Source organism: Hydractinia symbiolongicarpus, chromosome 12, assembly GCF_029227915.1.
Source record: "Hydractinia symbiolongicarpus strain clone_291-10 chromosome 12, HSymV2.1, whole genome shotgun sequence".
Classification (NCBI taxonomy): domain Eukaryota; kingdom Metazoa; phylum Cnidaria; class Hydrozoa; order Anthoathecata; family Hydractiniidae; genus Hydractinia; species Hydractinia symbiolongicarpus.
In genome coordinates this window covers 17,068,114-17,090,904 of record NC_079886.1, presented here as the reverse complement: position 1 = coordinate 17,090,904, position 22,791 = coordinate 17,068,114, and the positions used below count along the sequence as shown (strand labels likewise).

Here is a 22,791-nt window from a genome sequence, read left to right as displayed (position 1 = left end):
GTATCAAATGCTACAAAATAAGTCAAATAAAACCAAAACACACGCAGTGTTTTCGATATTTTTACACCACGTAGATAGCACTTTACGTGTCTACACAACAACCAACCAAATGATTCCATGATAGAAGTCTTTGCATTGCTTTTTATAAACAAAAACGAACATATTTTATTTGAATTTTATGTGATTCAACCTTATTTAAATCTACATATACTTGACGGTGTACTATAGTAAAATATTAATCAAAAGTGTTCTTCATCCAAGTTCTTCTAATGGACAAAAATTTAAGCGATTTTGGGAAGATTGGGGAAAAATTTCCGTTTTTTTCTGGTCCCTCGATATAACGAACCCTCGAAATAATGAACTTTTTCAATTCTCCTTGGGGGTTCGTTATATCGAGGGTCTACTGTAATATAACTGCGAACGCTCTCAAAAAAGTGATTTTGAAAAATGTGTTAAGAAATGTTCTTTTCCTATCCCCACTAAGCTATATTGACGCATTTGATTTCTTGCTTTTTGCAGTAATGATCCCGGTTACCAAGAAAGTTGAGTACAGAGTATGTTACGCCAAAAAATTAGAACATCTACTTGAATGTGAATGTGTATGTATTGAAAAGCGCAGTAAAACACAAGATGTGAAATTGAAAATGAATATTTAGGCGTGTCTGCTAAATTTGTTTCTTTGTCTCTGATATTATGATGACCACTGGCGATCGGCCATCATGCCTTGTTTATCTACCAACTACAATTGATGTACTGATAAGAATCTTTTTGTGGGAAGATGTCCAGATAATTTTTCGTTTGTATATGTGCGAGACCATTATGGCGATGGTAGTCATTTGAACGCCTTTTTCCCCAGTTCACTTTAACTGAAAAGTTAGAATATTTTTTAAAACTATTTGTATGAAGCTTAACTGCTGTAAGCCCCTGTGTTTCTTAACAATAGTGCTCTGTGAATAATTATTTTTCTTGTAAACAGAGTTTGTATAGTGATGAATTGTAATTGGCTTTTTAGTCACATTCAAAATGTGGATGCCTATGTTGCGCAGCACTAGAAAAATACGCCGTACCACACTCTACTACAGGCTACTACGCTCTACTTCAGCGTACTACGCTCTATTACAGAGTAATACGCTCTACTACTACGCTCTACTACAGGCTACTACACTCTACTGCAGGCTACTACACTCTACTACAGAGAAATACGCTCTACTACAGAGGAATACACTCTACTACGCTCTACTACAAGCTACTACAGTCTACTACAGGCTACTACACTCTACTACAAGCTACTACACTCTACTACAGAAAAATACGCTTTACCACAGAGAAATTCGCTCTACTATGCTCTACTACAGGCTACTACACTATACTACAAGCTACTACACTCTACTACAGAGAAATACGCTCTACTACGTTCTACTACACTCTACTACAAGCTACTACACTCTACTACAGGCTACTACACTCTACTACAGAGAAATACGCTCTACTACAGAGAAATACTGTCTACTACCGAGAAATGAGCTTGCTACAGAGAAATACGCTCTACTACACTGTACTACACGCTACTACACTCTACTACAGAGAAATACGCTTTACTACAGAGAAGTACGCTCTACTACAGAGAAATTCGCTCTACTACACTCTACTACAGGCTACTACACTCTACTACAGAGAAATACGCTTTACTACAGAGAAATAAATTCTACTACGCTCTTCTACAGGCTACTACACTCTACTACAAGCTACTACACTCTACTACAGAGAAATACGCGTCACTACAGAGAAATACGCTCTACTACAGAGAAATACGCTCTACTACACTCTACTACAGGCTACTACACTCTACTACAGAGAAATACGCTTTACTACAGAGAAATACATTCTACTACGCTCTACTACAGGCTACTACACTATACTACAAGCTACTACACTCTACTACAGGCTACTACACTGTACTACAGAGAAATACGCTCTACTATGCTCTACTACAGGCTACTACATGCTACTACAGGCTACTACGCTCTACTACAAAGAAATACGTTCCACTACGGCCTGCTACAGAAAATAACGTACTGCTACACACCGCTACGAAAAATTACGCTTTACTACATTGTACTACAAGGAAAGAAAGGGCTTGCTACACTCGACAACAGACATTAATGAGCCTCGCTACAGTGTGCTACATGAAAATACGCTCCATGGTACACTGTTGTTTTGAATCTAGGCTATTGTGTGATAAAGTGGGGCATATGGAGAATAGGAATTCATTATATCCACAAGGCTTGGGAACGTACATAGGTCTAACGCATGTTGAATACTATATCTCCTTCATATTCAGGAAGTAATACGTGGACGACTAACCCGTAGTGTGGGCCAAACTTAACTTGGTGCTTTTGTGACACCGTAACATAATGGTTATCGTCGTTCTGACCTCAAGTGTCGAATGGACTGGCTGGTTGAATCTCGTATTTTCTTTAAAACAAAACGATGTAATTCGATTTGTGCGACCCAATGCTTTTGTATTATATATTGAATTTTAAAAAGTAGAGGCTTTATGTACATTTTTCCGTTGGCTAGGTGTGGCTATTTTCAGCTATTAGCTAAAGCTATATTTTCCAATATCTAGCTAGCTAAAATATAATGCTTTCTTTAGTGTAATGGTGACAGTGCCATGCTAGGTAGGTAGATAAATTAGCTAGCTAGCTAACTGTCAAAATGTTTTTTTACCTTCATCTTTTTTCATCTGTGTTGGACACTGCACATAAATGACATATACAATTTATATAACCTCTTTTTTTAATGTTTACATTTTCCGCGGTAGGCCCTTTTCTGGGTCTAACAATCGCGTGGCAGGCAGAAAGATGCAGAAGCTTGCTGTAGAAAGGTCTTTTTCAGCCCATTTTTTTTTACAAACTTTTGCAAAAAAAATACGCATATTTCCATCCATATTACTTGTTGTTTTGATTCTTACTGATTGTGCAACCCATCAAAATTTCAACGAAAACTAACCACGGGTAGACAAAATATTTAATTCCTGAGAGAATGACCTAATTAGGATATCAAATAGCCTTATAAGGATGTCAAACGAAATGCGGTTTTTAAAATGGCGGTTGCGGAAAGAAGAGGTTGCCGATAAGCCGCAAATGCCCGCATATATAAGGCCGAGTTCGGGCGACTTTTCGAATTAAATTTAATTCGGGCGAATTTTTCAAATTAAATTAATGGTTGTCCTCCGCAACCGCCCGCACTTTCCCGAACACGCCCAAACTCGCCCAGAACATTCCCGAAATGCAACATCCTGTAACATAAACATGGAGTACGACAGTTGAAAGAACGTGCTTGAAGAGAAAGGAGGTAATAAAGTTTATATATAAGTTATTTATCAAGTAAATCTTATCAAAAACCATAAAAACAATTCTTTTAAGAACCTACTACGATAGAGTTCATTTTAATTTTTATACTTTTTTAAATAATTCTTCAAGAGTCATTTATGGCGAATCTTTTTTTTGGGCATTGTTCGGGACTATGCAGGTTTTTTCGGGCAAATACCTGAATTTTTTTAAAACGCCGAGCTCGCCCGAAAACGCTCGCACTTTTTACGGCGTATGCGGCTTATTAACACCCTCATGTGGAAAGATGATGTTTGGCCAGAATGAAACGATTTTTTCAAATATCAAAATTTTGAAATTTAGCTGCACAAAGAGAGTGAAATAAAGATGTGGATAGCGCGTTAACGGTGATTTTTTTGCTTTTAAAAACTTTTCATGGCCTAATTAGGATAGCATAGCCAAGTTAGGTTAGGAATCCCTTTCTTAATTTGGTGAATAGCCTAATTAGTTTATGATATCCTAATTTGCTGTTTTCCCTGACTGTTCATATAAATATGAATGATACCTTTGTGCGAAGAAATAGACTAAAAAGGACCTCACTTCACCTAGCGCTTGCATCTTTTTCCCTGCCACGCAATTGTTAAACCCGAAAGGGAAAAATGTAAACATTGAAAAAAATTGGATAACGTTGGAAGGGAATGCAATTGCCTTATCCGCAAACTTTATCGACGACAGTGACGAAGCATTACCTTCAGTCCAGGGGTTGTCTCCACTAAAGGCGATGCAGAGGACGAATATTGATGATGACGATTTTCAAATAAATGAAAGATTAAATAGAAAAAAATACAAGGTGGACACAGCTCCTACTATAGAAATTCCGACCGAATTCTGGCCGATAGCCAATGAAGTGAGACAAGGGGCGACATCTTTCAAAAACTTTAGCTATCTGTTGCTGGCTAAATTATTTGACCACAAGGAGCTTGTAGGAAGAAATTGTCGAGGAGTTAAAAAACCTGCGATTGATGGCTACAAACAAGATATTGTTAAAGCTTTTTGTTGGAAGTTTTATCCAACCAACATGGCTGCACCGGGTGCATGGAGGGACTGTCAACGTGCAATTGATGAATTTATACGACGTAGCAACAGAACAAAGAAAAATTATAAATCATGCATGTTGCAGTCATAAAACTCTTTCAGTTAATAACTTTTTTGTAAATATTTTTTTAGATGTAAATATTTTTTATTTTTAGATTTTTTTAAAAAAATATATCATTAAACATTAAACTGTTTTTTTTTATAAAAAAAATCCCTCACGTTATTTTGTTGCTTCGATCTTTAAACATCCCAACAAAAACAAAAAGATAACAAGCTTAGTGACGTCCTGTTTCTACGGCGATATTTTAAAATTATACAGATTGTTGTCTGAGTTATAAAGCAATGTTTGTTGAAAAATATTCAGAAAGCAAAGTCTGCATGTGGCAATTGATCACCATAACTATAATTAGATATCATTCTGACTCTGTGTTTGCGAAAGAACATGCTGGAAGTGATTTCACATAACGAAAGTAGCGAAAGCATTTAAAGAAGAGACACAAAAGTTGAACTTAAAAATTTATTTTTTAATTATAAACTAAATTAAAAAAAAATTAAATGGTGAATTAAAATTAATGTCTTATGTTTTTCTTTAATATAACTCGCGAGTAACATGATATATTTTTTTAAAGATTTACTCGCGGGTAGTTTAATTATTGCGTACTCGCGTTATTAAAAAGATTACTCTCGTTTATTTTACTCGCACTCGCATTGTACTCTCACTCTGAACTATTTTACTCGCATTTATTTGCACTCGTACTCTCAAAGATGTGTAGCTTTACTCGCGATCGGCACTGTATATAGCGCTTATACAAGAAATGCCATATCTTTAGTTATGTTGCTACCAGGAATGTTATTTGTTATATGATGTCAATCCACATTGTAGAAAAACTATAAGTCAAAATTTTGCTAAGTCTTCTCTTTGCCATTTTTAACATAAAATATCTTCTGCAAATTGTATAGCTAGCTTTCTGTCTTGTCAAATGATTTCATCCTTATTTTTATAACTTAAACAATAATGCTGATATCAGTGTAAAAATGTTAAATTTGAGTGTTTCACACTATCCCTATTGCTTTGGCCTGTGATCATTTGGCTTAAGATTAAATGCATCTTGCAATTTTTTTTCATTTATATCTCTTTCACTGCCTTTTTTCTTAAGATAAGTAGCAAAGATAGGGATATAACTACTAAGACTTATGAAGGTCAAGAAAAGTTGATCTTCTGGTTACCGTCCAAGTGCTTTTTAGTCTTTTTATTTCCTGATGTTATTTGACCTGAAAACAAAAACAACAACTAGCATTATGATGACTAGCTGTCTCTTAATTCAAAATTCTAATTCCTCAAAGCAAAGGATCTGAGATTCCTATAGAGTATTCTGTCTTTGTGCCATGATGTTTTCTGCAACATCTACAATAATAATAGCAGATCGTGGTTAGCTAAAATGATTAAGAAATCAAGGATAAAAGATTTACACTAAGGAAAATTGTAAAAAATAAGCGCATCTAGATTTTTTAAAAGGTATGGAAATCCTTGTGCTTATGCATTTTTATCAATCAGGTGCATGTCACTTCTATTTTTTTAGCTGACACGTATATTCAGCAATACATTGCGAATAAAGAAAGCTAATGGAGAATGGATTGCTTTTAGCTCATTCTTTTGAGCAGTTACATTGCCTATAACCTTACCAATCTCTTTATGGTAATTATTCTTTAATAGATAAAAACAAAAGAAAAATATTTTTCCAGAAATGAATACCAGAAATGAGCTTGCATTATCTATCATAGACTTCTTAAAGTCCGAAAAAGAAAGTGGTCGTTTGGGTGAGGATGGAACAGAAGCTTTAGAAGGTAAAAATAACATTCTTTTATGAAATAAAGTATTACAATATTTTGACTAAAGTTTTGTTTGTTTCTTATTTTAGTTGCAATTGATTGTTTACAGAATGCTTATGGTCTGCAAGATTCAAATACTTCATCATTAAACCTTTTAGACATATGTGATGTGGCACTGAATGTATGTTTTTGTTTATTCTGTGTGGTATATTGAAGTGAAAAGTTTACTGGAGCTCATTAAAAATTTGTAATTAGAAATGCCATAAAGAGATATGGTAAATTGTTATCTGTAAATTCATTTACATATTGTTCAGATCTTATCCTTTCTAAAATGACTTCTACTACACATTTAAAATTAGTAATTCCCTCAAACTGTTATCTCCACACACGCTGCATAATTCCTTCCTATAATCTGACTTTCCCGAAGAGACTCATTTAGGTTATATTCTAAGAAATTTCATGATTTTCTGATGTTGTTTTTAGAATTCTCCTAAAACAAAACCTGTGACAGATGATCATAAAAAGCAAGCAGAAGACTTAAAAAGCCAAGGTATATGATCCTGCTGAAATGAAAATTACCTTGATAAGAAGTTTTGCTTATAATATGTTTATTATAGTGTAAATATGAACTGTGTTATTTTTTATATTTGTGAGTCTTCTTCATCGCTCGAACATTGCAATAAATTTAAATCTTTATCCATTCTCTTACAACTTCTGTTAAGCTATGTACGCTTTGTGACTTCACAAATCAACAAAATATGTATGAACCAAGTTGGTCTAATTACCGTTCGTAGGGGACAAAATTTTTATGCCTGTGTCCAACATTTTGCTTTGTAAAAATGATTGATCATTGCATGCCCTAAATTGTTTCTAAGATACCAATGTGTACAATTGCATTTTGAAATTTCTTTATTCAATCATGCCACAGTTTCCTCCAAAAATGAACTTTTGCACAAGGATTTTACACATATGACTGAAAGACAGCATACCCAATTCTGTTTCAGGTGTGTGTGCACCTCCATGTGATGGCACACAATCACAAGATTTTTTTAGCAAACTACAATGTCGCAAGCACAGTAGTGTAGATTTAAGCAATGGATATGGTTCTTGGCAGTTAGGAAAATCTTTCTTAACTGCTGGGAAGCCTTAGTTACAGTCACACACATGATTTTGTGAGATGGGTTACCCAAGGATTAGCAAACACTAGAATACTTAGAATAAGTTTATGGTGGAGCGTAGTTGTTACGTTAGGTTTTGTTGCATTTGGGTAGGTTTTTAATCTGTTACTGTTACTACTGACGATATACACCTCTTTGCATTAAAATCCCAATTGCTAGTTGTTTTTACTTCAACATTTGCCTAATTTCTTTATTATTCTAATTAAGTTTAAATTTTAGGAAATGACTTGATGAAACAGGAACAATATTTAGAAGCAATCACATGTTATACAAAAGCAATTGATTTAAATCCAAGTAATGCAGTGTATTATTGCAACAGGTATGCAGAACTAAAATTGATCTTTTCATTCAGTTTTTTAATAAATTCTGTTTAGTGTACTTCAAGAAATGTTTTGTTTTCTTCTTTGTAGAGCTGCTGCACATACTAAGTTAAATGAAAACGAAAAAGCTATTGTTGATTGTGAAAAAGCCTTGTCAATTGATGCAAATTATAGCAAAGCCTATGGCAGAATGGGGTACATTATATTTTTCGTTTTTACTCTCTCTTATGCAACAATTGATAGTGTCTGGGTACTAAGTTTGGCATCTTATACTCACAGCTTATTGCAAATGACCAATGAGATTCCCTGAGTATTTATTTATTAAAAATTTAAAAGTTAATTTATGCTGGGGTTTTATTAAGGAGATATTCTTTTCTGTGAAATCATAAAATATTATGTTTTCATATCTGAAGAATTAAATCAGTGGCTGTTTCATACACAGAATTTCTATTTTAAACAAAACCCTGACGTTATTAGTTTTGTGATTATGCTCTGGAAATTTAATTTGAACATAGACATTTTATTATCCCATTTTTGGGTTTACTCTGGGATATGGGCAAAAATGCAAAACAAAAAAATGAATATTTCACATATCAAAGTTCCTAATCTTGCTGTTTTCGAAAATTTGTTTTAAAACCGGTGCATTTAATTGCATTTCGTCACCACATAAAAAAAAATTGAAAATAGGAATTTGAAGTTAGGTACACTTATTTAAATGCGTTAAGCATTGTGGTAATGGTTAACACCGCTTCTTTCGGTTTTCATTTTTAATAGGGTTGTGGAAAAATATACTGCCCTACTGTTAACATTCCAATGTAAATGTTCATTTTGTCGATTTTAGATTAGTATACTTGAATGGAAAAAAATACGAGAAGTCAATTCGCTGTTACGAAAAGGTTTGGAACAATTATTCAACTTTTGATTCAGCTATATCACGAAAAATGTAATTGACTGTTGAATGTATTGAAATCTATTGTCATTTTTCAGGCTGTCCATCTGGAACCTTCAAATAATTCCTACAAACAAAATTTAGAACTGGCAAGAGAGCAGATGAAATCAGAACAACCCAGTGTAGCAGCAGGTTAGTGGTGATTTTTTACATTAAATTTTTACGGTGGTCGAGTTTTATGTAAATTTATACAGAAAAACACCAGACTGTCTTTGTAAAATAAAAACAAAGTTTTTTATTTTCCATAATTATAGCTCCAACAGCTGCAAATCCTCTGGCAGGACTTGATCTGGGATCACTTCTTTCAAATCCTGCAGTTATGAACATGGTATGAAGCAATTTTTTGAGTTATGTTAAGTAACATTTACAGCAATTGTTTAACATTACGATCTTGTAAGAGAAATTGATAATGAAAATTGACGACTGCTTAAAATACAAAATCAAGAGATATTGTTAGAGCTTTCAGAATAATTATAGATAGTGCTAGAAAAACAGTACCTCAAGGATATTCAAATTTTGGTCTGGTCAAAGTACAGCATAGTTGATCAAGCAGAAATATTTGTACTATCTAGATACTGTAGTATATTTTGCCATTTATTTCTTAGGCTCAAAGTTTTATGCAGAATCCACAAATGCAAAATATGTAAGCCAGTTTTTTATATCTAGATGTCAAAACAATGTAATGCACATGTCTTGCACACAATGAATTTTTTTTTTAGGTTTTCTAGTATGATGGGTGGCCCGCCTCCTTCACAACCACCACAAGAAAATACAGGAGAAGAGGCTACGGCAAATCCCCAACCTGAAGGGGTTGGCACTGGATTTCAAATGCCAGCTGGTCTTGACTTGGGGAATATAATGAATGCGTAGGTGTTATTATGAATTCTAAAATTAGGCTGTCTGCACCTTTTCTTTGAAATTTGTGCTTGTAGAGTGTTAATACGGACTCATTGCTATTTACTCCCTTCCTTCCCTCCTTGGAAACCTGGAATTTCTGAAACAGATTTGTCATATACAGAACGTTGTGTTGCAAGGAAGCCTGTTGCATGTGTTATCCTGCATCCCAGTTTGTTTTTTAAATGACCTTTGTGTTGCAAGTTTGTATTAACTATGTTATGTTTGTATCTGCTCCACAACATCTCGTTTCTGCAGTATTTTTAAAGTCGATAAAGAGTTCCCAATTTAAGACCGAACCCCAAACTCATCTATGCATTCTATTAGCAACAGTCTGATTGGAAGTTAAACTATATATTCAAATTTTAAATACTGGCTAATACACTGACTGCTGATGTATTAAAAAAATGTGTGTAAAAATATTGAGCAACTGTTAAGATTAAGAAAATCAGGAAAAATAATTTGGCGTTTTATCTTAATTAGAACAAGAAAGGAATTTAACACATACCTGTAACTTAACACAATTTTTTTCAAAGGAGTTTTTTTCGAAAAATATATATATTACCGCATTTACTTACGTCTGTATGCCTTGAAATTTAGAACACAACAATTCGCTGAACAAATGCGTCAAACCAATCCAGACCTTGTCAACAATTTAAGGTCGCAGTTCCAGCAAGGACAACATCCGACCGAAACTCCGCCTACAAAAGAAGATGATCCACCACCATCTGGCGGTGGGAATTAACGTCGTCTGAATATTTTTTTACTATGAATATATGGTAGTAAATAATTGTGAATTTTAATGCTTGTCTTGCTGTATAAGTCTGTTTTTGATAGCACGCAGTGTAGATTGTGTGTGCTAAAATCTTGTCGATTTTTGTGAGCCTTCTCTGAGAACACTTATGTATTATTAGTACTTGTTATGCTGTAAAACATGTCGCGAGTTGGCACACTATTTCACAAGTCGGTACAACGTTTTAATCATGTGGTGGACATGTCGCGTGTTGGTGCACTTTGTCACGAGTTGGTATACCTTGCCGCAAGTTTTTAAAGTAGCTTGCTGCGAGCCTTTAAAGAGTTTGAAGTAAAGTCATGAATATTATTTCTTACCTTTAAGCAAATCACAAAGAACTGATTCTTTTGCATTTTTTTTTATATCTTTTTTTATTTTTGTTTATGCTATCAGTTATTTCTCATCCGTAACATCAATATTGCGTTAGAGCAAATTCTTCATTCAGTGTGTTAGTTGCTTTGATTTCATCTGTAGGAGAGAGTCATGTTATTTAAACCTACCAGCATTTGTAAATGTCACTCTCTTTATAGTGCCCAAAAGACGTAAGGCTATATATTTTTGTCGCTGCATGAGATCTTATGCATCACTGCTTTTTGTATCTCATGTTTCTGATTTCTCGTATAAACTTGTTTTCTAATATGGATTTTGTTATACTTGATTGATATGAAAAATTTAAGGAATTGTTAGAGCCTTGGAAACCGGAAAGACCTTTGAAAAAATTAAGTTGATGATTGGCTGTGTAAACAGTGTTTAAAAATGCTTCAAAAAATAATTTGAGCTGCATCACTATGTCACTATGAGTACGACGCACCTTTCCTCCAAGGACGCACCCGTGTAGAAAGGTTGTCACGCCTTCTCAAAACTCCTCAATTCTCCTTAATTTTGAAAAGTATCCTCAAAACTCCTCAAGTAACATGAAAATGTTCTCGAATCTCTGAAGTTTTTTTTTGTGATAATACCGTTATCTTTTAAAAAAAGATTAATTCTCATTAAATGTCCTTGAATGTCCTCAAATTTGACTCTATGATAAGACTGACAACCACATACAGTAGAATGCAGGTTTTTTGGTTGCAGAAAATAAGCTAAAACGATGCTTTCCTTATTTTTCGATTATTTATACATTAAGCCAGGTCAGTGTTAAAAACACTTATGTATCAACATTGTTTAACCGTTATTTGACCCATGGTTGTGGTAACGACACTTTCTAGAGATTCTATGTTGTAGGCCACTGAACATTAAATGACGAAGCAAAGTCCGTAACCAGTCCGTAACCACTTTCTGAAAGTTTTCGTTCCGTTTTCTTTTTAAGTGAAAATGCGCTTTTTAATGCTTGCATAGTGGCCTGGTACTGCAAATTCGAAAAAAGTTATTTCGTTTTGTATGTGTGCTTCTGCTTTGACGTTTATTATTATTCACTTTCTAGGATAAGTGTAATGTTTTGTCGGCTTTTATTCCGACGTTGTATAAACGAAACAAACGACGTGCTAACGATATTCAGGACGTCATCGTGTCGGCGTTATTCAACAGAGACTAGTCTCCCAACCACTTGTCCTGGAGCAAACTATAAAAAGGATGGGGAAGAGGTTGTCTTAAAAGCCGACTGCGAGTACCCTGATTGGTTGTGGAAGTTGGGTGGTCCGAAAAAAGACTTTAAGGACATGTCACCGGAGCAGGACGGCAAGTCGTATTACAGACGGTTGAGAAAAATGACGATACGTCACCAAAATCTAGTGCGGAAGCAGAGAAAGTTTTAGCAGTGATGTTTTGTAGTTGTACATGGTTGCTATATTTATATTCTACGAAAATGTCTTTTTATAATAATTTCATTTTTAATCACCGTAAATTGTCTATGGACTTTCCAGGGCGCTTATTCAAAAACAAATTAGGGTCTTTATTCAAGAGTGGCGCTTGTTTTGAACTACTGTGCCTATCATCCTTCTTTTTGCTATTATCACACAACACTAATTCAAACATGTTTTTTTTATATTTACAAAAAACAAGTGAGGTTGGCAGATTCAAGCAAGCGCCCTTAAATCAATATTTACCCATTACGACGTGCTTAAGGTCTAATGAGAAAAGGACTTGATTACGAGTGTCATTTATTGAAAATCTTTATGGGTCGTTTAACCGCGAGATACGCTTATGTGAAAGGGGCGTCAAATCTAACATTGTTAATTTGTGAGAGTGGGGGGTGTTATCTTTTTACTTTTAAGTGCAGTATTCTGTGCTTTTTAACTAGCCTGGATGTCGCCTACTTCTATGAAGTTCGCTGAACGTCAATAAGACATTAGAGAGGGACTTTCATGTTTAAATGCTTCATACTGTGAGAAATTATTTTTCTGTAAATCAAAAGTATAACTGATTTGTTGTAAGGACACTTTATGAAACGCATGTTTGAGTTCTCATAATTTTACGGATCAGCGCAACTTTAAAATTAAGATTTTTAACGTTTAAGGCAGGGAAGTGAGAACTATAATGTCAATATGGGATTGACTTTTGGCGTAAATTTTTCCAGTTGTGAGTCATAAAATTATTTATTGGTATTGTTTACACTACGGCTGTTAGATGTTTCTTCAATCAGATTTAAAGCAGCTTGTGTATTTAAAACCATGTATATAAATTTCTAAATTTGATTTTTAGATATAACAACAGAAACTTCAATGGTAGACTCATCTAGTTCTTCTGGAAGCGAAACTAAATTCAGTAAGGTGCAAACAAAACAACTACTTTGTATTCAATACCCAGGCTTTATTAAAAATGTCGACAAGATGTTGGAAACGATCGGTGGGGAAGAAAAACTATCGAAAACTTATTACAGTACAAAGTGTCGCCTACAGTTGACATACCGTCCTGAAGATTTGAACTCTCACCACGTGTGCGGCGACCTGATCCCATGTACCGGTGTGTTAATGAAAGTCCGACGCAGGAAGAAGCCGGGTACTGATGAGTACGAGTTTCAACAAGAGATTGTTGGTGTGGTAAAGGAAAGATACGAATTCAAAACGCTAATGGACTACCAATATCTTACTCCTAAGCCGATGTGGAACTATTACAAATCGTTACATGGGTGCGAGTTGGGTCAGCAGAATTTCCCTCCTTACCTAGCCCCGCCTACGTTTGGTCGCATTGACACTTGCGGTTCGTACAACTACCGCCCTGATCCCCTCGGTATCAGCACACAATCACTAACAGGAAATATTACTGAAGATTTTCGGAACAATACTGACGAAGGGACGGGCTATGCAAGAAAGCGTCGTCAAGCGGAATCCATGGCAGCTTTGTTTGATATCAATACAGTACCACTAGCGCCTACTAAGAACGCCTCCGTTATGTTAGAAAAACTGAAAAACAGCCCGGATTGTTGTGCTGTCGATAAAGCGAAAGAGTTATTTGATGCGAGACCAATTTGGTCTAAGTTATCCGTATCATGTCAGTTGGATGTTAGCAACGAACATTTAAAGAAGATTATACAGTTTTACGGTTTTTATTGGTTAAGCGGTCCTTGGCGCACGATGTGGTGTCGAATGGGATACGATCCAAGAAACGACCCAAAGGCAAAAATATATCAAATGTTAGATTTTCGTGTACGAGATTCGAAAGAATCGAAGAGAAGTTATAAAATGTTGGTACCTCGACGTAGCTATAAGAATTACATTCCAAGGAATTTGCAATCGCGCAACTTGTCGTTGGGATCCTCTGTACTCGCGGTTGCTGAACAGCCGGCAGACGATGCAAACATCGACAAAGAACCGTATGTTTTTTCGCCGAACAAAATGTTGTCGTCTCGCAACATGATGTTTCAGCTCTGCGACATACACGACGAAGAAGTGCAAAAAATTATCCATGAAAACGACGGTCTGGAAACATGCGATGAGAAGGAGGGCTGGTTTCCACCTGGTACGATGAATCGAATTCGTGTGGCAATGGCAAAAACAGTGAACGCTTACTTTGAAAGAGAAAAGAAAAAGAAAAAAGATTCAGAATTAGCACAGAAAGAAAACGAAACTAACTTTCAAATGGAAACTTCCTCTGGCGATGCAGTGTCGGAAATATATGATACAGTGTCGGGAGTTGACGACACGGTGTCGGCAATATATGATTCAGTGTCGGGAATAGACGATTCAATGTCGGCCATTGAGCAATATCAAAACTATATGATGGAAGAAGAAGAATCGCAGTATGGTTTTGATGAAGATGAATTTGAAGACTATTATGATGCTGAATGACACTGTAACTTGTCTTAAAAAATGATTAATTCGACTTTATTGTTATTGTTGTTGTTGTTCTCCATTGGAGAGTTTCAATCCTAAGTTTATTTTGTGGAGGAGTGCACAGATGATGGGGAGAAGTTAGGAGAATTGTCTGAAAGTTAGACATCTGGCATAAAAAAGGATCTCAAAAGTTTTATGGCTTTCCTGAAGTCGCTTGCTACGTTTTTTTACTAGGAGATGTCGGCGTTTTATTACATGTCTTTGTTTTCAGGTGTTTTTTTTGTGTATCAATATATGTATAATATTTTTGTATTTATATTAAAATACCTAACTTTCCATCTGTAAGCCAAAGATAGTTTGAACAGCGACGGGTAAATTGCCGTTGTTTTTTACGGAGGGTTAACGGCTAGTGTATAAGTGATAAGTGGTTTGTCACAAATAGGTAGATCGGTCTTTTAGAACATTTTGTCCCAGTAGAAGCTTTAATAGCGAAGGTAACGCCATATGTGAATATAAAGACGTCTCTGCATGTTCATAGATATTACAAAGGGATAGCATATAATTTTGGCTTGTTACATAGATAATACAAGAACATGTTGACAAAGGCAAGAGCCGTGTTTAAACCATCTATACGTCATGCATTACGAGTTGCAGTTGCGTCTGCGCACACTCTTCCAGATTTGGCGTACGATTACAACGCGTTAGAACCCACCATCTCTGCAGAAATCATGCAGTTGCATCACAGTAAACATCATCAGACATACGTGAATAACTTGAACGTGGCGGAGGAGCAACTGGCTGAGGCGCAAGAAAAAGGTGTTTTGCTTTGCATACGTCGTCATAACGTCATTACGTTCTTTTAAAATAACCTTTATTATTTTTTTAGGTGACGTTTCTAAAGTTATTTCGCTTGCACCAGCATTGAAGTTCAATGGTGGTGGCCATCTTAATCACTCCATCTTTTGGACAAATCTCTCGCCTAATGGAGGTGGCGATCCCTCTGGTATGTGCGCTACCTTTAAATGTCACATGGTCATGGTTTTTTTATTAAATTTTACATTTTGCCCACCTTTAGGGGAACTGCTGGAGGCGATTAACCGTGATTTCGGTTCAGTTGGAAACCTAAAAACCCGTCTTTCCGCAATTACGGTCGCAGTTCAGGGTTCAGGCTGGGGATGGCTGGTATGTATTTTATAGCATTGTTTAAATCTGAGTTTTTTAGTCATTGTTGATTTTTCTATACAAATAAAGTCTTGTAAAATCTGGTGTGTTTAATTCTGGTGTTATTATTAGCATAGCATTTACTTATATCGTTAATCTATGAGAAGTTGAAAACCTTGCAATCACACTGGACGACGTGAAAACCCTGATTATCCCTCATTCTCACAGAAAAACTTTAAAACTCTGAATTTTGAATATTTTTTTAGAACAATTCTGTGAAGTTATGGTACACATTGTCTCGTAGTAACTTGTATTTCGGGCCGTCTTGTAAACACGCTTGGTTTTTGTAAAAATAAGAAGTGTTTTTTCTTTTTAACATGAATGTTCTTCACATCCACGCAAAAATCGTCCTAGTATATTCTTAGCATAAGATGAGATTAAAATATCTGAGAATGCAAACTTGTGCAGAAATCCTCTCTAACATGCTGTTGTTTAAGCAACCTAATTCAACTTACAGACAGACAGTAAGATTTTGCGCGGGAAAAACATTTCAAATGAAACCCGGGAAAAGACATTTTACATCAATAATAGGATACAAGTTTATATTAGTTAGCAAAGAATGAAAAACCAAACGTTTTTAACCATGCATGCAATTCTTAGGATATTCTTAACTTTTTGGCTAACTTCATCTTGAATATTCTTATAAAGTATATTCTTATTTAAAAAAGCGTGTACTTTTCTTTTCGTAATTTTGAATGTTTAGCAATGTTATTTTTTAGTCTTTCCTACCTTCGGTTTTATTATAGCCAGGGATTTTCCTTGTATCTAAAAAGATTTTATGGGTTATGGTAAGGGTGATTGTTCAAGGATAACCTTAACACAGCAAAAAATATAAAAAAAACTGTTTCGTTTCGGTAGACGTCCAAATTGTTTTACTCCAGCGAGTAAAACACATTGAGCCGAGAATGTCTGAATTGATAACACCACGGATTCGACACTTCTTTTTTTTAGGGATTCGATAAGGTTAACAAAAGACTTTGCATCGCAACATGTCCAAATCAGGATCCGTTAGAAGCAACAACAGGTTAATTGTTTTTTGTTGACCTATGATGACATCATTGCATTAAATATACAGTAGACGACCGTTAATTCGAACACGCAAGGAACTAAATTATTTGTTCGAATTAACGAATGTTCGGATTATCGGAAGTTCAGAAAAAACAAGAATTTTAATAAACGCTTAAAGGTTTTATGCTAATATAAGTTTATTACAACTTTACTACAACTTTTTATAAAAACCTTTTACCGTTTTTTGCTTGGTGATGGGTAAGGCCTCTAAATTCCTTGTAAACTTCATTTTATTGAAAGTGCCAATTTAATTGATAAATTGAAAGAAATTTTGCCACCAGTGATACAATAAAAATAAATAACAGTGAAAACGTTTTTTTTTATTTTCCCATAAGATTTTATTTATCGATACACAAAATTTCGAATTAACGAGCATAATGCAGCCTTTGGACTAAAAAATTGTTCGAATTAGCGAAATGTTTGAATTAGCGGAATTCGAATTAAGCAGCTTAAAATAATAAGAAATTAATAAACCAAACTCAAGGGACCTGGAAATTTGTTCGATATAACGGAAAGTTCGAATTAAGCGGCATTCGAATTAACGTCTACTGTACATGTGAATGGCGTCCGAATGCCTTAAAACTACTTCAATTTTTACAAATTGGAACTCCTAATAATTTGTCTTAAGTATCCTCAAAAATACAAAAACGTTTTGACAGAGAATTTTTACAGCACGTTAATTTTTCGCAGTACACCATGTAATTTAAAAATTCTCCATTCTATAGTGTCTTTTTTTTAAATACTTTACATTTGCATGCATCTTCGTGCAAAGTCTAATAAAGTTTCCACGTATGTGTATCAACTTTATTTACCCCTATTTGTTGATGTTATCTGGGGTTCACTAAAAAGTCTACAAAATTCCCAAAATATTGTCAAAATAGCAGGAAGAAGTCAGGTCTTTTCGATTTAAATAGTCGATCAGAACTCTTTTCCTTTTTTTAAAAATTTTAAGCAGTATTTGTTTTTTTTTTACAGTCAATCCTGTCAACATGCTTGTAATTAAATATAAAATTTGTGGGGGAATGTTTCAATTAGTGTGCAATTTCGGCTAAAAAAACTGGAAAACGAGGAAAATGCCAATTTAAATCTAAAAATAATAGAAAAATGTCAGGAATCCCAGGGAAATAAAGGGAGTGGACATCACCTATGAGTATGCGATTGAAAATTCCATTTTCATTTTCGGCATTAAAACCTCCCACAGTACTGTAAAAAATCTCTCTCCGTTTAGGCCTGGTTCCTTTATTGGGCATCGACGTGTGGGAGCATGCTTACTACCTACAGTACAAGAACGTTCGACCTGATTACGTGAATGCTATTTACAACATCGTCGATTGGAACAACGTTGCAGAGAGGTACGCTAAGGCGCAATAAAAGGAGACGACCTTCAAACGTTGTGTAAATAAAAATAACTTCTTACTCTGACGATTCTCTTCCAAATCTATAAATTTAACCTATTTCTTGAACTTAGAATACGATTTAAAAAAATCATCTATTGAAATGTAGATGCAGCTGCAATAGATAGAATATTATATTACGCAAACTAATGAGTATTTTACTATGTTAGTATGTGTGACCATAGATTTAAAGCGCCGTTAACCTGATCTCGAGAAGATTGAAATTATTTTGCTATGTTTTTTTTGTAATAGGCAAATTGCGTTATTAGACGTTAACTTTGAATTTGACTTTATTTTGAATCTTGTGACAAAATTTATTTGTGTAACCCGCGTATTTTTTAACAACATCAAAACGTACAGTTTGATGAAATTTTCTCTAACATGGTGTGACCATCATGACCATGTAACTATGGTATGAATGCATTGCAGCGCAGACAATTTGTTTTGAAAGTTATAGAAGCGTAAACACAAAGGAGAGCAGATGCTACGTTTTCCTGGTTTTATGTTTGTTTCTTACCTCGGAAGCAACGCACACAACCAATTTGTAGTGAACGTAAAATTTGTTCAACTTCATAAATTATCATACAACAGTCACGTGTCATTTTTGCGTTTCATGGCTGCTTTTATATCTGAATTGGTTTTCTTCTGCGAAACCAGCGGTAGAATAATTAACCCTATTCGCCTCTGAATAATATAAGTCAAGAGAAAAAACAAAGATTTCTTGTGTATACTTTATTCGTTCACAATAAGTTCTTAAATACTAATCTCGGCTTCCACATCGACACAGACCAGAAGATCATTTCCAGGCGACGACGCAGTAGCGACTTTATTAGCAACAACGTTCACTCTGTATGTACCCTAAAGAAAATCCAGAAAAAATTTTATTCTCCGTACGTTTTACTATGTTTTTGTGCTCACATATTTTTTTATTTATAAGAACATGCTTTATAAGAATATTATCCTTCGATTTACTCAAAAATTTCTCGTTTTCCGCGCACAAGGTACCTAAATTTAATTAATTTTCGTGAAGACTTATTTTTGCGAGGTCAAAAATTTTTCATTTCGACAGATTAATTTACGCGAATCGGTCATGCCAAGATATTTTGCGAAGATTTTTTTTTCTCGAATACTTATTTTCACAAATTTAATATATTTTTTGCAATCTTAATTTCTTTTAATTCTATTTATTGAAATAAGTATCCTTTAATTGAGCTCGTATACACAGGCTGGCCTTTGCTGTTATCCACTGCGCAAAAGGACATTCACGGAGAAAATAAAAAGGATTTTGTATTTTCTAGACGATCTCACACTTTATGGGGAAAAAATAAAACTTAGATTAATATTAGGGAAAATTTTAATCGCCACTGGATCAAATTAGTCGTTTTCTCTCGACCAAAAGAACAAAAATATCTGTTTGCTGTGTATTTTCTTTGTTTTTGTCTTTTGCTTTCTGTAGTCAATGAGGTTTTGGTTTAAGTCAGGATATTTTAATAAAAAAAAATAGATAGTAGCAACGTGTTCTCGCAACATTTTTAGTCTGGTTGAATGTACTTGGTAGACAGATTTTAGGCGGGAATAAAATTAGTCGGGGAAAACCTTTGACCAAATGAAGGACATTGTCCCCATAAATTTAGTCGCTTTTTCCCTGTTTTTTTTTCTCGGATAAAGCGCTTACGTATTTTTGAGAATGCTAAAGAACCATCAAAGCTCCATTTCTAAGAAAAATACATTTCGTGAAATACATGAGTTTAATGTAACTGAAGTTGACTCCCTCTAATTCGAATCTCTATAATTCGAATATTTCTATAATTCGAACAGTTTTTCAGCACAATTCTCTCCCTAATCCGAATTTTAAAAAGTAAAGCAATCAGATATTCAACAGTTTTTCAAATAGAGATTTTTTTGTGTAAACTTTGAAAATAAAAATTGAATGAAACTTGAAGTAATTTCTCTCTGTAATTCGAATTTTTACTCTCTGATTCTGAAACTGAAAGTTGAAATTAAAGAGACTTTCTATAATTTCAAACAAAAAATTTTCCCTGTGGGATTTCGAACTAGAAAAGGTCAACTGTAGATGCTACATACCGAGGCGAGCCAGGAACCAAACGTTCCACTCAATTTTTTCATCTCTTCGAAAAGTTTATTCAACGTGACGCGTTCTGTGTTGGTACCCGTTGGCGGTGGGCATGGTATGTACTTCTGAAGGGTTGGACATCCCAGTTGGAATTTACTAAAAGAACGACGTATGTTTTACGCTAGCCCTATGAAGCGTCTGTACTTTATTTTTTTAGTAAAACTATTTCATAAGAACGATGAGATAGAAATGGCTAAATAATAAAAAAAAATTAGAACAATGGCAAGGGTAAAATTTCACTAAAAATATCCTTCATTCCTATAAAACAAAAACAAAAACGTAATACACGTAGGAATAAACACCGTTTCAGGTAGAAATTTTTGTTCAGCTTCTGCGAAACTTGTACTCATTAATCTACTTGCAAGTATGTGCAATGTTAAACAATGCTCAAAATATTAAAACAAAAAAACAATTGCACTTTTAGGCCAGAACCAAATTTTTGGTTCTTATGTGCTAGCTTTTGTAAAAAAAAAAATCATTCATAAAAATCTTGCTAACCTGCCTCCCATGTGTTGAATGTCAGGATCTTGAAGTTTTTTTGCTGCCAGTGAAATGAGAGATGTAGGTATTTTTACAAAACCCAGAAAAAACACTTTCTTCCTAATTTCCAATGTTGCTTCCAAGCGATCAGACGCAGTAACTTGTGCGTTGTTTTCGTACCCGATCTCGACTGTTTTGTCTTTTGTCAGCACTCCAGGGCTTGGAGTGACATTAACCGACTTCACTTTAATCTTGGAGCCTATATTATAATTATTTTCAGGCATTATTGATTTTCGCCCGTAAATATTCCCGGCGTAGCAATTTCCTGCATTCTTAGCATCAATTAGCGACCTTCCTAACCTCGACTCCAACACGTGTTGTCTTCATTTTAATATTGGGACGACCTCTCGCCGTCTGGATATAAAAAAGAGACAACAGACGCTGGGAACGAGTTTTTGATGTTGCAACCATTTTTAACAGGTGTCATTATAAGTGACAAAAAGGAGTGGAAGCTAATAATAGCTGTTTCTTCAAAAAATCTGCTAATTTTCTACTCACCCTGGCTACATTGTGTCATACTTAACGCATTTGTGTAGGCAATTAAGCCGATGATGCATAGAAAAACTTTCATCTTGTCAGTACTTCTTATCACGTTGCTCCGTCCCTCTTCAATGCACCTTTCCTTTAGATTGAGTTCTTCTTATAGCATGAAAGGTAAAAAAACCTCGTTCCCAGGTACCTCTCCAAAGGGTTATCAAGGAGCAGTAGTGCCCTTGTACGAAGTTGACATACGGGGGGTTAAGACGCAAATTGTGATGAATGCGTATCAGGTCTAAGCTTTTTTTTACGCACTCCCGTACACAAACCCGAAGAAAACTACCCACACAAGGTGCATAAACACAACTCAGGCTGGACAAACAAAAGCCCGCTGCAGGTCAACCGAAAAATTTTAAAGTGAAGCAGTTTGTAAATATGCACTTTTGGCATTGTTTGTTCAGTTTTGCTTTCTCTTCACCATTACGCAGTCTTCAAAAATTTAAACCTTTTATAAGAACAGTGAGTCTAGAAATAGCCGAAAAAATAAAACCACCGCCAGGCTAAATTTACGTATATATTAAGTAAATATATAGGAAATTTATTTAAAAAAGATAATTTTACTTTTATCACTTTATCCTTTAGTTTTTGTAGGCTGTCAAATTAAGCGTAAGTGCTCATTAAGCGCCCACTCTCATATAAGCGGTGGATATTCGTATACATTACAAGAGCGAAAGGGGGCACTTATTTGAATATTATTCGAAAACAGCTTTCTTTTTGAAGTCATATCTAGAACTTGAAATTTCCAAAAAAAAAATGTTTGTGTATCTTTTTGTTGAAACAGTTAACTATCATTTCATTGACGTAGAGAAAATTTAACCATAAACATTTACGCTCAGAGACATACTTTATACTTGTTATATTTCATCTGTTCTTATATAACGATACTATACAGTTTTGCAAAAAGAAAGCTTTAACATAACACAAAAATGGAATCTCAATAAGCGTCCTTCTTGGTTTACCACCCCAAAACCCCAAAAATTGCGGAAACTACTGCTGTTTTTATAGGACCCACAGCCTTGAAGTTTTTTTCGAGAATATCAATATTCAGCCAATTTCCCGATGGTGAGAAAAAATTATGCTGGGTGACCTGGATTTTTTATTTACTCACTTTTTAGCCTGGCTATTTTTTACAAGTTGCTTCGTTTAAAGGTAAGCATTAACAGATTTTTGAAAATTTTAAATAAAGAATGCAGAGAAAGAAACAGGCAAGATTAAGTGGCAACAAAGCATCAACATCTATTTACAAGTTTTGAAAAAGTACACAAATAAGAACATTTGAGGCTGGAAAAGTGTTA

General features: G+C 34.8%; 5 protein-coding genes across 5 annotated transcripts; 4 read left to right on the top strand and 1 right to left on the bottom strand.

Moving 5' to 3' along the window:
• The first annotated feature begins 6,120 nt into the window (after window positions 1-6,120).
• Window positions 6,121-10,388, top strand: LOC130622626 (small glutamine-rich tetratricopeptide repeat-containing protein alpha-like). Its single transcript, XM_057438110.1, has 11 exons — window positions 6,121-6,272; window positions 6,347-6,438; window positions 6,741-6,807; window positions 7,655-7,754; window positions 7,846-7,950; window positions 8,597-8,651; window positions 8,743-8,836; window positions 8,959-9,032; window positions 9,310-9,347; window positions 9,424-9,570; window positions 10,199-10,388. Exons 1-11 carry the CDS (start codon window positions 6,173-6,175, stop codon window positions 10,341-10,343), a joined length of 1,017 nt encoding a protein of 338 aa, XP_057294093.1. The 5' UTR covers window positions 6,121-6,172; the 3' UTR covers window positions 10,344-10,388.
• A 1,367-nt stretch (window positions 10,389-11,755) lies between these two features.
• LOC130622630 (39S ribosomal protein L54, mitochondrial-like) lies at window positions 11,756-12,215 on the top strand. The gene has a single exon (XM_057438113.1). The coding sequence runs from the start codon at window positions 11,825-11,827 to the stop codon at window positions 12,143-12,145; it is 321 nt and encodes a 106-aa protein (XP_057294096.1). The 5' UTR covers window positions 11,756-11,824; the 3' UTR covers window positions 12,146-12,215.
• Window positions 12,216-12,356: 141 nt separating this feature from the next.
• LOC130622624 (general transcription factor 3C polypeptide 5-like) lies at window positions 12,357-14,656 on the top strand. The gene has a single exon (XM_057438107.1). The coding sequence runs from the start codon at window positions 13,052-13,054 to the stop codon at window positions 14,615-14,617; it is 1,566 nt and encodes a 521-aa protein (XP_057294090.1). The 5' UTR covers window positions 12,357-13,051; the 3' UTR covers window positions 14,618-14,656.
• A 400-nt stretch (window positions 14,657-15,056) lies between these two features.
• Window positions 15,057-18,431, top strand: LOC130622627 (superoxide dismutase [Mn], mitochondrial-like). The gene is made up of 5 exons (XM_057438111.1): window positions 15,057-15,418; window positions 15,489-15,605; window positions 15,678-15,784; window positions 16,775-16,847; window positions 18,120-18,431. Exons 1-5 carry the CDS (start codon window positions 15,196-15,198, stop codon window positions 18,260-18,262), a joined length of 663 nt encoding a protein of 220 aa, XP_057294094.1. The 5' UTR covers window positions 15,057-15,195; the 3' UTR covers window positions 18,263-18,431.
• Window positions 18,432-19,002: 571 nt separating this feature from the next.
• Window positions 19,003-21,612, bottom strand: LOC130622628 (uncharacterized). The gene is made up of 4 exons (XM_057438112.1): window positions 21,458-21,612; window positions 20,918-21,158; window positions 20,371-20,515; window positions 19,003-19,143 (listed from the first exon to the last, which is right to left on the bottom strand). The coding sequence occupies exons 1-4, from the start codon at window positions 21,528-21,530 to the stop codon at window positions 19,039-19,041; spliced, it is 564 nt and encodes a 187-aa protein (XP_057294095.1). The 5' UTR covers window positions 21,531-21,612; the 3' UTR covers window positions 19,003-19,038.
• Between the last annotated feature and the right edge of the window lie 1,179 nt (window positions 21,613-22,791).

Excerpts from the sequence above, each read along its gene's own strand:
- LOC130622626 (XM_057438110.1), top strand. The coding sequence starts at position 6,173 with ATGAATACCAGAAATGAGCTTGCATTATCTATCATAGACTTCTTAAAG. Across the intron at positions 8,652-8,742 it reads CAATTCGCTGTTACGAAAAG|GCTGTCCATCTGGAACCTTC; the intron begins GTTTGGAACAAT and ends GTCATTTTTCAG. Across the intron at positions 8,837-8,958 it reads ACAACCCAGTGTAGCAGCAG|CTCCAACAGCTGCAAATCCT; the intron begins GTTAGTGGTGAT and ends CCATAATTATAG.
- LOC130622627 (XM_057438111.1), top strand. The coding sequence starts at position 15,196 with ATGTTGACAAAGGCAAGAGCCGTGTTTAAACCATCTATACGTCATGCA. Across the intron at positions 15,606-15,677 it reads TGGAGGTGGCGATCCCTCTG|GGGAACTGCTGGAGGCGATT; the intron begins GTATGTGCGCTA and ends GCCCACCTTTAG. Across the intron at positions 15,785-16,774 it reads GTTCAGGCTGGGGATGGCTG|GGATTCGATAAGGTTAACAA; the intron begins GTATGTATTTTA and ends TCTTTTTTTTAG.
- LOC130622624 (XM_057438107.1), top strand. The coding sequence starts at position 13,052 with ATGGTAGACTCATCTAGTTCTTCTGGAAGCGAAACTAAATTCAGTAAG.
- LOC130622628 (XM_057438112.1), bottom strand. The coding sequence starts at position 21,530 with ATGAAAGTTTTTCTATGCATCATCGGCTTAATTGCCTACACAAATGCG. Across the intron at positions 20,516-20,917 it reads ATTCAACACATGGGAGGCAG|TAAATTCCAACTGGGATGTC; the intron begins GTTAGCAAGATT and ends TCGTTCTTTTAG. Across the intron at positions 19,144-20,370 it reads TTGGTTCCTGGCTCGCCTCG|GGTACATACAGAGTGAACGT; the intron begins GTATGTAGCATC and ends GATTTTCTTTAG.
- LOC130622630 (XM_057438113.1), top strand. The coding sequence starts at position 11,825 with ATGTTTTGTCGGCTTTTATTCCGACGTTGTATAAACGAAACAAACGAC.